Source organism: Ambystoma mexicanum, chromosome 11 (assembly GCF_040938575.1).
Source record: "Ambystoma mexicanum isolate Mex_15411 chromosome 11, UKY_AmexF1_1, whole genome shotgun sequence".
In the NCBI taxonomy this organism is placed as follows: Eukaryota; Metazoa; Chordata; class Amphibia; order Caudata; family Ambystomatidae; genus Ambystoma; species Ambystoma mexicanum.
This window is the reverse complement of record NC_090934.1, coordinates 859951448-859962829: the sequence shown is the minus strand read 5'-3', so window position 1 is coordinate 859962829 and position 11382 is coordinate 859951448. Positions and strand designations below refer to the sequence as shown.

At 52.0% G+C, this 11382-nt stretch overlaps 1 protein-coding gene across 1 annotated transcript; it reads right to left on the bottom strand.

The window, feature by feature from the left end:
• Positions 1-3799: 3799 nt before the first annotated feature.
• On the bottom strand, positions 3800-10468 carry LOC138503835 (streptococcal hemagglutinin-like). Its single transcript, XM_069623886.1, has 2 exons — positions 5001-10468; positions 3800-4680 (listed from the first exon to the last, which is right to left on the bottom strand). The coding sequence occupies exons 1-2, from the start codon at positions 5059-5061 to the stop codon at positions 3818-3820; spliced, it is 924 nt and encodes a 307-aa protein (XP_069479987.1). The 5' UTR covers positions 5062-10468; the 3' UTR covers positions 3800-3817.
• Positions 10469-11382: the final 914 nt, after the last annotated feature.

The window sequence follows — 11382 nt, the reverse complement described above, 5'->3', positions numbered from 1 at the left end:
GCAGAGCTGAACCCCAGGGCAAGCAGCCCAGGCGAGAAAACCCCAAAAGGGGCCCACAGCGGAAAACCAAGATGAACTGGAGAAACCAAGACTGGGAGGCAACAGGAAACCCCCAATTCAGGCAAGAACCAAGGAAACAAGCAGGAAGGAGCAGGAATCCGGAAGGTAGCAGGAAAATAGGAAACGAGCGCAACTACGGCGAGTCAGGGACGAACCGCGTTAAGACGCGATTCGTTCCCAGACTCGACCGCTATTTACGGCCCTCGGCATGAAGCCGAGGCCTAAGACGCAGGCTGGCCCGCCCATGCGCAGCCGTCCCTGCCGGGAGTGGAAACGAGGCTTGACACGCAAGCCGCCGGCCTCCGCGTACTGCAGCGCATGCGTGCGCCCGAAACTAAACAATGCGGTGAGTTCAGATGTCGGGAGGCATTAAAAATAAAGGTAGAGGAGAAAAAGCAGCTACTGGTGGAATCTGGAAAAAGAAGATGCAGTGAAAAAAACAAGAGAATTATATTGTAAAAGCTGATGGGTGAAAACTGACTATTCCAAAATGTATTAATGGCTGTTCACAAAAGCTGGAAAACCTTTTTGGCAGGGATGGCTAGTGTTCTTCATTCCTTCCTCAGAACCTGCCTATTACTTAACCTGGACAATTGATAGACAGAGAATTAAATCGGCAGATGTCTGTGTAATGTTGCAGTTCCCAGAGATGTAGCTGTGCAACAACTGCAAAATATTGGACTATAAAGTAAAGTAACCCATCAATTGTCTGCTACAAATGTTTTGTCGGACAGATCTAATTTGACAAGCTCAACTCTATCACCACGTCTTCTTAACAGTGGGCCTCATTACGACCCTGGCGGTAAGCAAAAAACGATGGCGGTAAATGATTACCGCCATCGTTTTCCGCTAGGTCCGATTATGACCCTTGACCGTTAACTACGATGCCATTAGCGGCATCGTAGTCAACGCTGCCGCTATCTGCGCCAAGGACGCGCGCACGCGACCTCCCACACCGTACTTAGCGCCATGGCGGAAAGGTACGCGAATACCGACCCAAGCAGACATGCACCTATCACCATCACCCAGCCCGTTAAGTACCTTACCGCCATGGCGCTAAGTACGCCATCGCGAACCAACCGTAAATGGCCATGTAAAGTGAATCCAGCTGCCACAGGTGCACAGAAACAGCACAGGTGGAGGCAATACAGACTCAGGAAGTACAAAAAGAGCACACCCCACCCCTTCCCACACCCAGTCACACTCCACAATGATACCAATACGACTTGCAATGTTGGGGCTGGAGGACCTGATAGCAATGCAAGTGCTACTACAACAACAACAACAGGAGGCAGCACAGAAGAGACGCAGGAGGAGAAGGAGGGCAAGGCAGGGCCAGCAAGCCCCACTAGCACAGCCAGTGCCACCACGCAGGCAGCCCCCAATCCCACGCATCGGAGCCAGTCCATTCAACCTCACTGCTGAGCAGATCCACACCCTGTACCGTTTGGACGGGGACACCATCAACGCCATCGTAGACATGACACACAACGACATCGTCAGCATGATAGAAAGTCCAACCGCCATCCCACCCCTACTGAAGGTAGTGTCTGTACTCCACTTCCTGGCCACAGGCACCTACCAGCACACAGTGGGGCACTTGCATGGCATTTCACAACCATTATTCTCACGTACACTCATCCAAGTGCTCGATGCCCTCCTCAAGGATGACACAGACGACCACATCTCATTACCACGGACTGCCCAGGAGATTGCAAACACCAAAGTGGGTTTCCATGCACTAGTCGGCATACCTGGTTGCATTGGTGCCATCAACTGCACCCATGTGTAATTGGTGGTTCCACATGCCATGGAGGTACCGTACCGCAACCGGAAACAATTCCACTCAATCAACGTGCAAATGGTCTGTGACTCCAACAAGATCACACATTGTTGTGCCCGATTCCCCGGATCAAGCCATGATTCAATGGTCCTGAGGAACTCCACAATACCACGCTACATGGAGCGACATGCAGGCCCAAGATCCTGGCTACTCGGTGAGTCTAATGTCATGACCATGGAAATGTGAAGTGGGTAGGTGAACGACGTACCAATGCATACTCCACCGGGCTGAAAGGGGAGGGGGAAATGATGCATACTCCACCTGGCTGAAAGGGGGGGGGGAATGATGCATACTCCACCTGGCTGAAAGGGGGGGGGGGGTGATGCATACTCCACCTGGCTGAAAGGGGGGGGGGAAATGATGCATACTCCACCTGGCTGAAAGGGGGGGGGAATGATGCATACTCCACCTGGCTGAAAGGGGGTGGGGGAATGATGCATACTCCACCTGGCTGAAAGGGGTGGGGAACGATGCATACTCCACCTGGCTGAAAGGGGGGGGGTAAATGATGCATACTCCACCTGGCTGAAGGGGGGGGGGGTGATGCATACTCCACCTGGCTGAAAGGGGGGGGAATTATGCATACTCCACCTGGCTGTGAGTAGCAGAGAGAACGGAGACAGATGATACCCTAAAGCAACCCAAACTACACCCAACACCAGTGAAGCCAATACCAAATGTATGCAGCCCTACCATGTGAATGAGGTTGTGTCCCAACCATGACACAACCATCTGGAAGTGCATTCTACCAATTCAGACCACATTGTCAACAAAAAAATGCACCTACATGCACGTCACCAAACACCATCAACCGAAAGGCCTGTCCCCCATAACTGCCCACGAAGGAGGCACATGACGGACAGAAACATCAACACACCATTACACAGACCCCAGGGCCCCCAAAATGTCCCTATCAACATCAGCATTGCTCACTGGGGTAATGATGAGGCCCACAGCAATGTTGCAATGATATGCGCATTGACATCACAGGACACGTGCCAGGCCAACAAAACAAACGGCATGAACGGACACAGTGGATGGGCACTCACAATGCACTCCACCCCTCTGCATACATTGGGTGATGGCATGCAAAACAGGCCATGAGAGCCATGAGCATATACTGGTTGCATTGTGTGAATCAATTAGTGCATTTAGAAGTTGTCCAAAGTAACAGTTGGATGCAAGCCATGGTGGCACATCATGTTCTTGATCAGACGTCATGACTGACACATACATTCTCGCCTACATACAGGTGATGCAGGCTATCCCCTGAAGAGGTGGCTCCTTAAACCAGTCCGGAACCTGCAGAACCAGCACGAGGAGGACTTCAACCGTTCACATACACGTACCCGTGTGGTCATTGAGCAGACATTCGGCCTATTGAAGGCACGGTTCCGATGCCTCAGCAGGTCTGGTGGGGCACTCCTGTACCGCCATGAGAAGGTGGCAAAGATGGTCATGGCATGTGTCATGCTACACAATATGTGCGTCAGACGAAATGTGCCCCTGCCCCCTGACGCAGAACTGCAACCACCTGACGAGGATGAGGAGGGTGCAGATGGGGCCGCACCTCATGGAGGAGGCGATGCACAGGAGGGGCGTGAAATGCGTCAAAATATCATCGACCAATGCTTCTAGCACACACGGATGGTGTGTATCACATGGAGACGGCACTTGGGGCACTGTGTGTCTCTGGGACATGCACACTGTGGACTGTACACCAATAAAGAACACATAAGCAATGAAAATGTCCACACATTTCATTTCGGAAAAAGGAAAAAGTGTATTTTAATCATAATTTGTCATGAAACCCCCCCTCCGCCCTGCACACCCCAACACACCCCCTCCGCCCTGCACACCCCAACACACCCCCTGTGAGTGTCTACAGATGCCTGTAACAGTGGGCACAGGCTATTACAAGCCCCCTCTCCCAGCCCCCGGGGCACCCCTGCCTGTGGAGCGCAGGTTCCGTCCTGAACGTCGGACGGGGGTGCTCTGGGCAGAACTGGCAGCGGAGGATGTCCCTGTCTGCTCCCGCGCATGCATGTCCTGTAGGGTGTGGGAGAGCTCAGAGAGCACACGGCGCACCCCGGCAAGTTCGCCACAAATGTCCCTTGACATGGTCTGCATTGCATCCCTCAGGGTGTCAGTGTTCTGGGCAATTTCGGCCCTTATGGTCTCCGTAGCCTGTTCGATGGCTGCCCTAGCCCCCACGCATTCCGCAGCATGCTCGGTGAGTAGCGTGGACAGCTGTTCCTGCCGTTGAATGATGTCCTCAAGGGACTGTTGCCCCTGCTGGGCCATGCCCATTGCTGGTGGTGTGATGGAGGGGCTGCTCCCCTCCTGTGGACTTAGAACTGGGCATGGGGTAGATGGCCACTCCTCTTCCTCTGTGTGCCCCTGTGTGGGATCCTCATGGGGGCTGGCATGGGACGAACAGGGGGAATGTGGAAGGTCAGTGGGGTGTCTGACGTCGTGCTCCTCAATGTCGAAGTCTGAGCATGCTGCAATGGCAGCTGACTCTCCAATGCTGCTGCTGGCCGCAGAACCGGTGCCTTCTGTGGCAGGCAATGTTGGAACAGGTGGTGCTGCTGCTGCTGGCCTGCTGCCTACTGGGGTGCTTGCCGGTGGGCCGTCCTGTTTGCTGGCAGTGGATTGTGCTTGCTGTGGGGTCTGGCTCACTGCAGCTGAGGTTGAGGGTGCGTGTATGGTTGTCTTGGCCTTCTTGGCTCTTTTTGTCGCAGGGGTGTGCTCGTCCTCGGGGTGTGATTCTGAGCCTGTGGTGGAGCAAAGGAGGGAGAGCGTTATTGATGGGCCTGCAGACATTGGAATGACCATGATTGACATGATTTTGGTCATTAGATGAGGCACATTTGAGGCAGGGGCATGCAGGTTGTCTCCTTTTTGTGTGGAATGAGGATGGAGGTATGTGGGTGCCGGCAGTTAGGGTGTGCATGCTACATGTATACAGGGTGGAGCTCGCATGTGGCTGTGGGCAGTGTCCAGCTAATGTGTTGCATTTACACTCTAGGGCAACATTGTGCTACACATGAATGGACTTCAGTGACTATGGCATGTCTTGATTTGAGGCACCTACCTTCATCGCCTGATGTCGGTACTCCTCTTTCCATCCCTCCGACGCCTTCAATGCCTTCCATGCCAGTCGTGCTGGCACATATTTCCTCCCACGGTTGGAGTTTCAGTGGGGATTCAGAACCTCCACCGGTAGCCAGGGCAAGGTTGCGGTTGGCAGAGATGATGCTTCTTACATGTAGCCTAAGGTCATCCTACCGCTTCCTGCACTGCTGTGGGGTGCGGGGTATGGCCTTCTTTTTGGCTATCGCCGGCCTGGTCATTTGCGGCGAGAAAACAACGGCTGCATTGTCTTGTAGGGTCTCCGCGAGCATGCTCAGTTCCTCCCGGGCGAATGTGTCCTGGCGCTGGCGGTCGCATGCCTTCTTGACAACTTTGGGCATTTTTGGGTGGTTAAGAGGGTGGGTGATGGGTTGGGACAGGTGTCAGGGTTGGATCTGGTGTTGTTGGGAAGGATGGCAATGGATTGTGTTTTTAAAGATGGCCGCCGTGCTGTTTCCCGGTCTGCCACGATGACGCTATTTCCGGTTCCGCTTTTTATGGTGACCGCTAATTGCGGCCACCGCTGATTACGGTGGCCGCTAATTACGGTGGCCGCTGAGATGGTTGGCGGTAGTGCACCTTGCGCGGCCTACGATGCCGGTAGGGGCCCTTTCCGCCATGGCGTTATTTACATTACCGCCATGGCGTAATGCTCGTGCGCGATTGGTCGGAATGTGGCGCTCTTTCCGCCATCGGTCCACGGCGTAAACGTTCATTACGCCATGGCGGTAATGTCGGGTACTTACCGCCAGGGTCGTAATGAGGCCCAGTGTGTTCTTGTTACAGTATGAAGGTCATGCCTGTTTGGACCATGAAGTGACACCTACACGTTACCACACACCTGTGCAATCTTTCAGATTACGTTTTTTAAAAAAATAATGGAATTGGAACATCCCCACAACTGAGTTTGGTTGCTACGTCTGCCACTGCTACTAATCTACAATGTAATTGTAGCTCACCTGCTGCTCTGTGAAACTGAAGATGCAAGTGACCTTGTGTGTAGAACTATTATAGTTGATCTGGTGAATTTGTAGGTTGGTGCCAACTTGTAAATGGTACATGTTTTTGTGCTATTGGATTTCTGTTGGGGGTCAGCTAATGTTTTCTTGGGTCTGGTGAATGGTTGAACTAATTGCTAGCTGCTCCTAGTGATATTGGGTGAAGTGATCGACAGTCTTGTCATGCAGGTAGACCTTCTGTTTAGATCACTGAAAGTGTTTATTTTAGTGCATTGATTTGTAATTGTGGGTGTTTATTGGGTGTGATGCCATGTTAGCTAGAGGTGAGATATGAAATGAGGGAGTTTAGAGGTTGGTTCGTGACGTGGGGTGGATTTGTAGTTTTGTATACTAAATCAGCAAACCTTAGTTAATGACATTTGAGTGCTCTGGCAAAGATGGCAAGTAACGGCTGCAAATTCCTTTTTTTTCCAGTACACTATCCAAAAGTCTAACCCTATAGTAATACCACCCATTTTACACACAAGGAATCAAAAGCCTTTTCCTAAATCATTTAAAAGCAACATCCTCCTGAAGTTGTCTGCAATAATTGTTCACAATTTCAAACCCATCCTAAAGTTGTCAGAGGGTCATCCTGGAGTAATCCCCCACCTATCCTGAAGTTGTCATGGGGTCATCCTAGCGTAATCCCGACCCATCCCTGAAGTCATCCTGGAGTAATCCGCACCATCCTGAAGTTGTCATGGGGGGTCATCCTGGAGTAATACAAGATCATCACTGGAAGTAATCAGAACTCCTCTTGGAGTAGTTTCTCTGATAACTCGAGTCATCTCATTTGAATATTTCAGCCTATACACATACTTAAGGTTGGTTTCGGATGATCTCCCTGAACTAGCCATGGATGACTCTAGGATGGAGTCACCTGATGACTCAAGTATGATTCCAGGAAGATCTTCCTTCTTGACTTGGGGTGGGCTCACAGTTGGATGTTTAAGCACACTACCGAAAGAAGCAGTAGCTTAAGGACACTCACAGCCAACTGGAGTTGGGTACCAGCAATCATTACCTTTGAATTAGTGAATGGGGGCGTCAGTTCTTTGCGCCTTATTGAACCAGTACATTTCCTAAGCCATTTTCTAGGATAAACAGAACGATAACCCGCTCATGTTTCTAAATACATTAGACGAGGTCCCTCCAAATGTGCTTTGCTACATATAAACCCTTGATTCCACAAAACGTAATGGACGTTCCCCTGACTCAATAAGCAAATCTGGAAACTTTAAATACTTAACACTATTACACAAGCTCCTTTCACTCTCACCAAGAAGAACTTTACGTCTAGGCACTCCTCAATTCTCCAAAATCAAACCACCCAAAGACAACCAATGTGCGTCTTCTCCCTACTTGCCTCCTTGCTCTGCAAGACATAAGGGTCAAGAACTGGAGTAATATCCTAGACTTTAAATGATGATCCTGCCACAAACACTATCCTCTGCTATGGGCTAAATGACTTCCCGAAAGAAACTGGATTCGTTAGTGTTTTGCGTGCATTGCTGTTAAGCAACCGCTGCCGCCACCATTGGCTCGCCATCATGTGTGCTTGGCTACATGCTGTGTTGTCCTCTTGTGCACAGTTACTCCTAGCTTCCCAATGGTGACAGAGGTGTGACTCAGTGGCAAGTGATGAATATGTATAAAATGTGATGATGTAGGGGGTCTATGAATGGTATGTTAGTGATGGGGGTCTCTCAATGGAGAGGGGTCATGAAGTGGTGAGGGGGGTCTGTCATAGTGGAGTTATGTCTTGGAGCTGAAGGATTTCTTAGTGACTGGGGTAGCCTAAATGCTGAGGGAGGTATCTATCACTGATGGTCTCGTTGGTCAGGAACGTGTCTGTGGAGTGTGTCTCACTGATGGTCAGTGGTGTTTCACTCAAAGATGGTGTCTGTGTGGTGAGGAGTGTGCTTCTCACGGATGTTGTCTCAGTGATGGGGTGGTGTCTCTTACTGATGACCTCTCAGTGGTGAGGGAGATGCCTCTCACTGCTGGTGTCTCAGTGGTGAGGGATGTGCCCCTTGCTGATGGTGTCTCAGTGGTGAGAGATGTACCCCTCACTGATGGTGTCTCACTGGTGAGGGATGATGATTCTCAGTGACGGTCTCTCAGTTATAAGGGTGGTGCCTCCCACGGATTGTGTCTCAGTGATGGGGTCTCTTGCTGATGTGTCAGTGGTGAAGGATGTGCTTCTCACTGATGGTGTCTCAGTGGTGATGAGGATTTCTCTCAAAAACTGTGTCTGCGGGGTGCACCTCTCGCTGATGCCTCACTGGTGAAGGAGATGTCTTTTCACTAATAATGTCAGTGGTGAGGGCAGTGTCAATCAATGATGGTGCCTCAGTGGAGAGGGAGATGCCCCTCGCTGATGCTGCCTCATTGGTGATGGAGATGCACATCACTGATGGTGCCTCAGTGGTGAGGGAGATGCACCTCACTGATGGTGCCTCAGTGGTGAGGGAGATGCACCTCACTGATGGTGCCTCAATGGTAAGGGAGGTGTATCTTACTGATGACCTCTCACTGGTGAGGGAGAGGTCTTTCACTGATGGTGTTCTAGTGGTGAGGGAGATGCCCCTCATTGATGGTGCCTCAGTAGTGAGGGAGATGCACCTCACCGATGGTTTCTCAGTGGTGAGGGAGATGCACCTCGCTGATGGTATATTAGTGGTGAGGGATGGGCCCCTCACTGGTGGTGTCTCGGTGGTAGGGGAAGTGTACCTAACTGATGACCTCTCATTGGTGAGGGAGATGTCTTTCACTGATGGTGTACCAGTGGTGAGGGATGTGCTTCTCATTGCTGGCGTCTGGGTGGTCAGGGAGCTGTCTCTCGCTGGTGGTACCACAGTAGTGCTGAGGGACACATCTCAGTGATGAGGATGGTATCCTAAGTGACAATGTATGTCTCCTTATGGTGATGGGTGTGACTTTTTAGGGGTGTCTTGAATGGTGTTTCTCTGTGGTGATGATGGTGTTCGTGGTGGGAACCGGGCTATCTCAGTGGTGATGTTTTGTTCAGTGTTCACAACTGGTTGAAGGATGTCTCAGTGGTGGAGGAGTCAGGTTATGACGAGGAAGGTGCCCCTTAATCCTACGGGAGGGGTCTCTTGTTGGTGAAGTAGCGCTTCTCGGTGGGGCGGCAGGTATTTCTCATGGTTCAGCGAGTTGTCACTGGGCTCAGGGTTGTCTTTGCCTTGCAAGACTCAAGAGTGTTACATAGATAAAGGTTTCTGAGAAAGGAGGTGAAATGACTCGGGAACACTTTGTGAGTTTGGCAAGCCTTTTATTAAACGAGGCTGCCCGCAGGCACGCTGCCTGGTTGAAGCACTTCAACGGTCTCTGGCCGTCACGCGATGCCCGAGTTAGAAGTCAACACGGACAACGCGCGACGGCCACAAACCAGTACATACAATTCTCTACAGGAGGGTATCTCTGAAAGGAACATGTCTCTCGGTGTTGGGAGTGTTTCGGAGTCAAGGACGTTCCAAAGTTGGGGGTGTCTGTCAAGGGTGATCGGAGGAGTGCCGTGGTCTCTCAGGGTAAGAGACATCCCGTGAAGTAGTTGGGGCCGCAGTCGGGTCTCAAAGCTGGATGTGTCTCTGTAAAGGGGATGTCTCCAAGTCCTGGAGCGTGGATCAGTAATAGTGTCCCAGGGTGGATGAGGCCTCTCAGACTAATGTGTACGTCTCACTGGTGAGGCATCACTCGCAACTCGGGTACCTTACGATGTAGGGGTGGCTCTGTGATGGAGGTGCCAGCCAGTAAGCATGTCCCTAAGTGTTAAGAGTTGAGGGTGTCTATTGGTGATGGAGGCACCTCTGGGTTATATGCCCCTCACACTGGGAGATGTCTCTCAGGGGAAAAGTACATCTCTGTGTCAGTGATGTGTGTGTCTCGTGATGGAGTGTCTCTCAGCACCTGGAGTGTCTTGGAGTTCAGGGGTGTCTCTCGGCGAGGGAAGTGTTTCAGTGGTGAGGGGGGCGGGGGGTTTCTCTGGGTTGACGAGAGCCGTTTTGGTGATGCTACTCTCCCCTTGGTGGTGGGTTTGCCTCAGTGTAATGCAAGTGGCAGAGCTGCTCCAGTGCTTCATGAGGTGTTTCAATAATGGGCGTCTCTCAGTGCACGGGTTATCTCTTTGCTGAGCGAGGTGTCAGGGTGGCGAGAGGTCTCTTATGGTCACATCCCCAGTCCTGGTGCTCCTCAGTCTCCCTTGGGTGCCCGCTCCTCGGGTGTCGGCTGGGTTCCGACTGCCGCCCGTTGTTCACCAGGGTTCCCATATGGTCCGAGCCACCCTCTGCACCAGGGGCCGCGGGGGGCTCCGGCTCTGAGCTCAGCAGGGTTGTGACTCCCCGTAGAACCCCCCACCCTCAGCTGAGTGGGAGTGACATCACCCGGGAGAAGGGGATCTGTGTGTGAGACAGCGGGGCATGATGGGAGAGACGGAGTGCCCAGGATAGAGGGCGGGAGAGGGAGGTGGGGGGAAAAGGAGGGAGGAGGAAGGAGAGAGGTGGAAGCAGAGCCGAGGGTGGAGTGGCAGAAGGAGTTCCCAGGCTAGGAGCAGATAGGGGGAGATGGGGCCGTGTGTCTGCAAAAGAGAGGGATAGAGAAAATATTTCAGGAGAGGAAACGAGACTGTCAAGAAAAGGAGGGGAGGTATGACAGGGTCAGGAAGGTACGAGATACTGCAAGGGGCAAAGACAGGAGTTAGGAATATATCCGAGAGCCAGGATGGTACATTAACAGTATGGGAGCGATAGGGAAACTAGGCAATGAGGAGGAGGCGGCGAGGGATCGGGTCCTCCCAGTATAGATGGTGCACGCAGGCTGTGGTGGGGATGGGGCACGAGCGTAGCAGCTGTTCTACTGCCTAGCACAGCATCATGGGAGGGGAGGAGGAGGAACAGCACAGACAGCGAAGCAAGGTTCATTCATCATGGTACAAGAGGCAGAGGGTAGACCGCGCAGGAAGGTATCACAGCGAGCAGCGGCTACCATCTGCCCCCCTCAGACCAGAGGAAGAGGGGCAGTCGGAGGCCCGCGCCATACGCCTGCCAGGGCCGTCTCCAGCATGCCCTTCTGAACTCCAGTATCTCTCCCATGTGTGCCTCGAACACTATCTGCACAATACCCCTCCAAACCCGCCTCCCCTGGGCAGGTCAAACACACAGAAAGTGTTAGAAAAGAGGGAGACGATTTGTCAGCAGTGACTAGTGATGTAGCCGGCAACTGGACAACGTCATGCGTGGGCTATCACGTATTACTGTACTTTATGGTTTTACATTTAGTTGCTTTGTTTACTTGTTTTCTACCACATATCAACTTACGCAATAT

Coding starts and splice junctions, on each gene's coding strand:
- LOC138503835 (XM_069623886.1), bottom strand. CDS start 5,061: ATGGAAGGCATTGAAGGCGTCGGAGGGATGGAAAGAGGAGTACCGACA. Junction 4,681..5,000: donor ACCGACATCAGGCGATGAAG/GTAGGTGCCTCA, acceptor GCTCCACCACAG/GCTCAGAATCACACCCCGAG.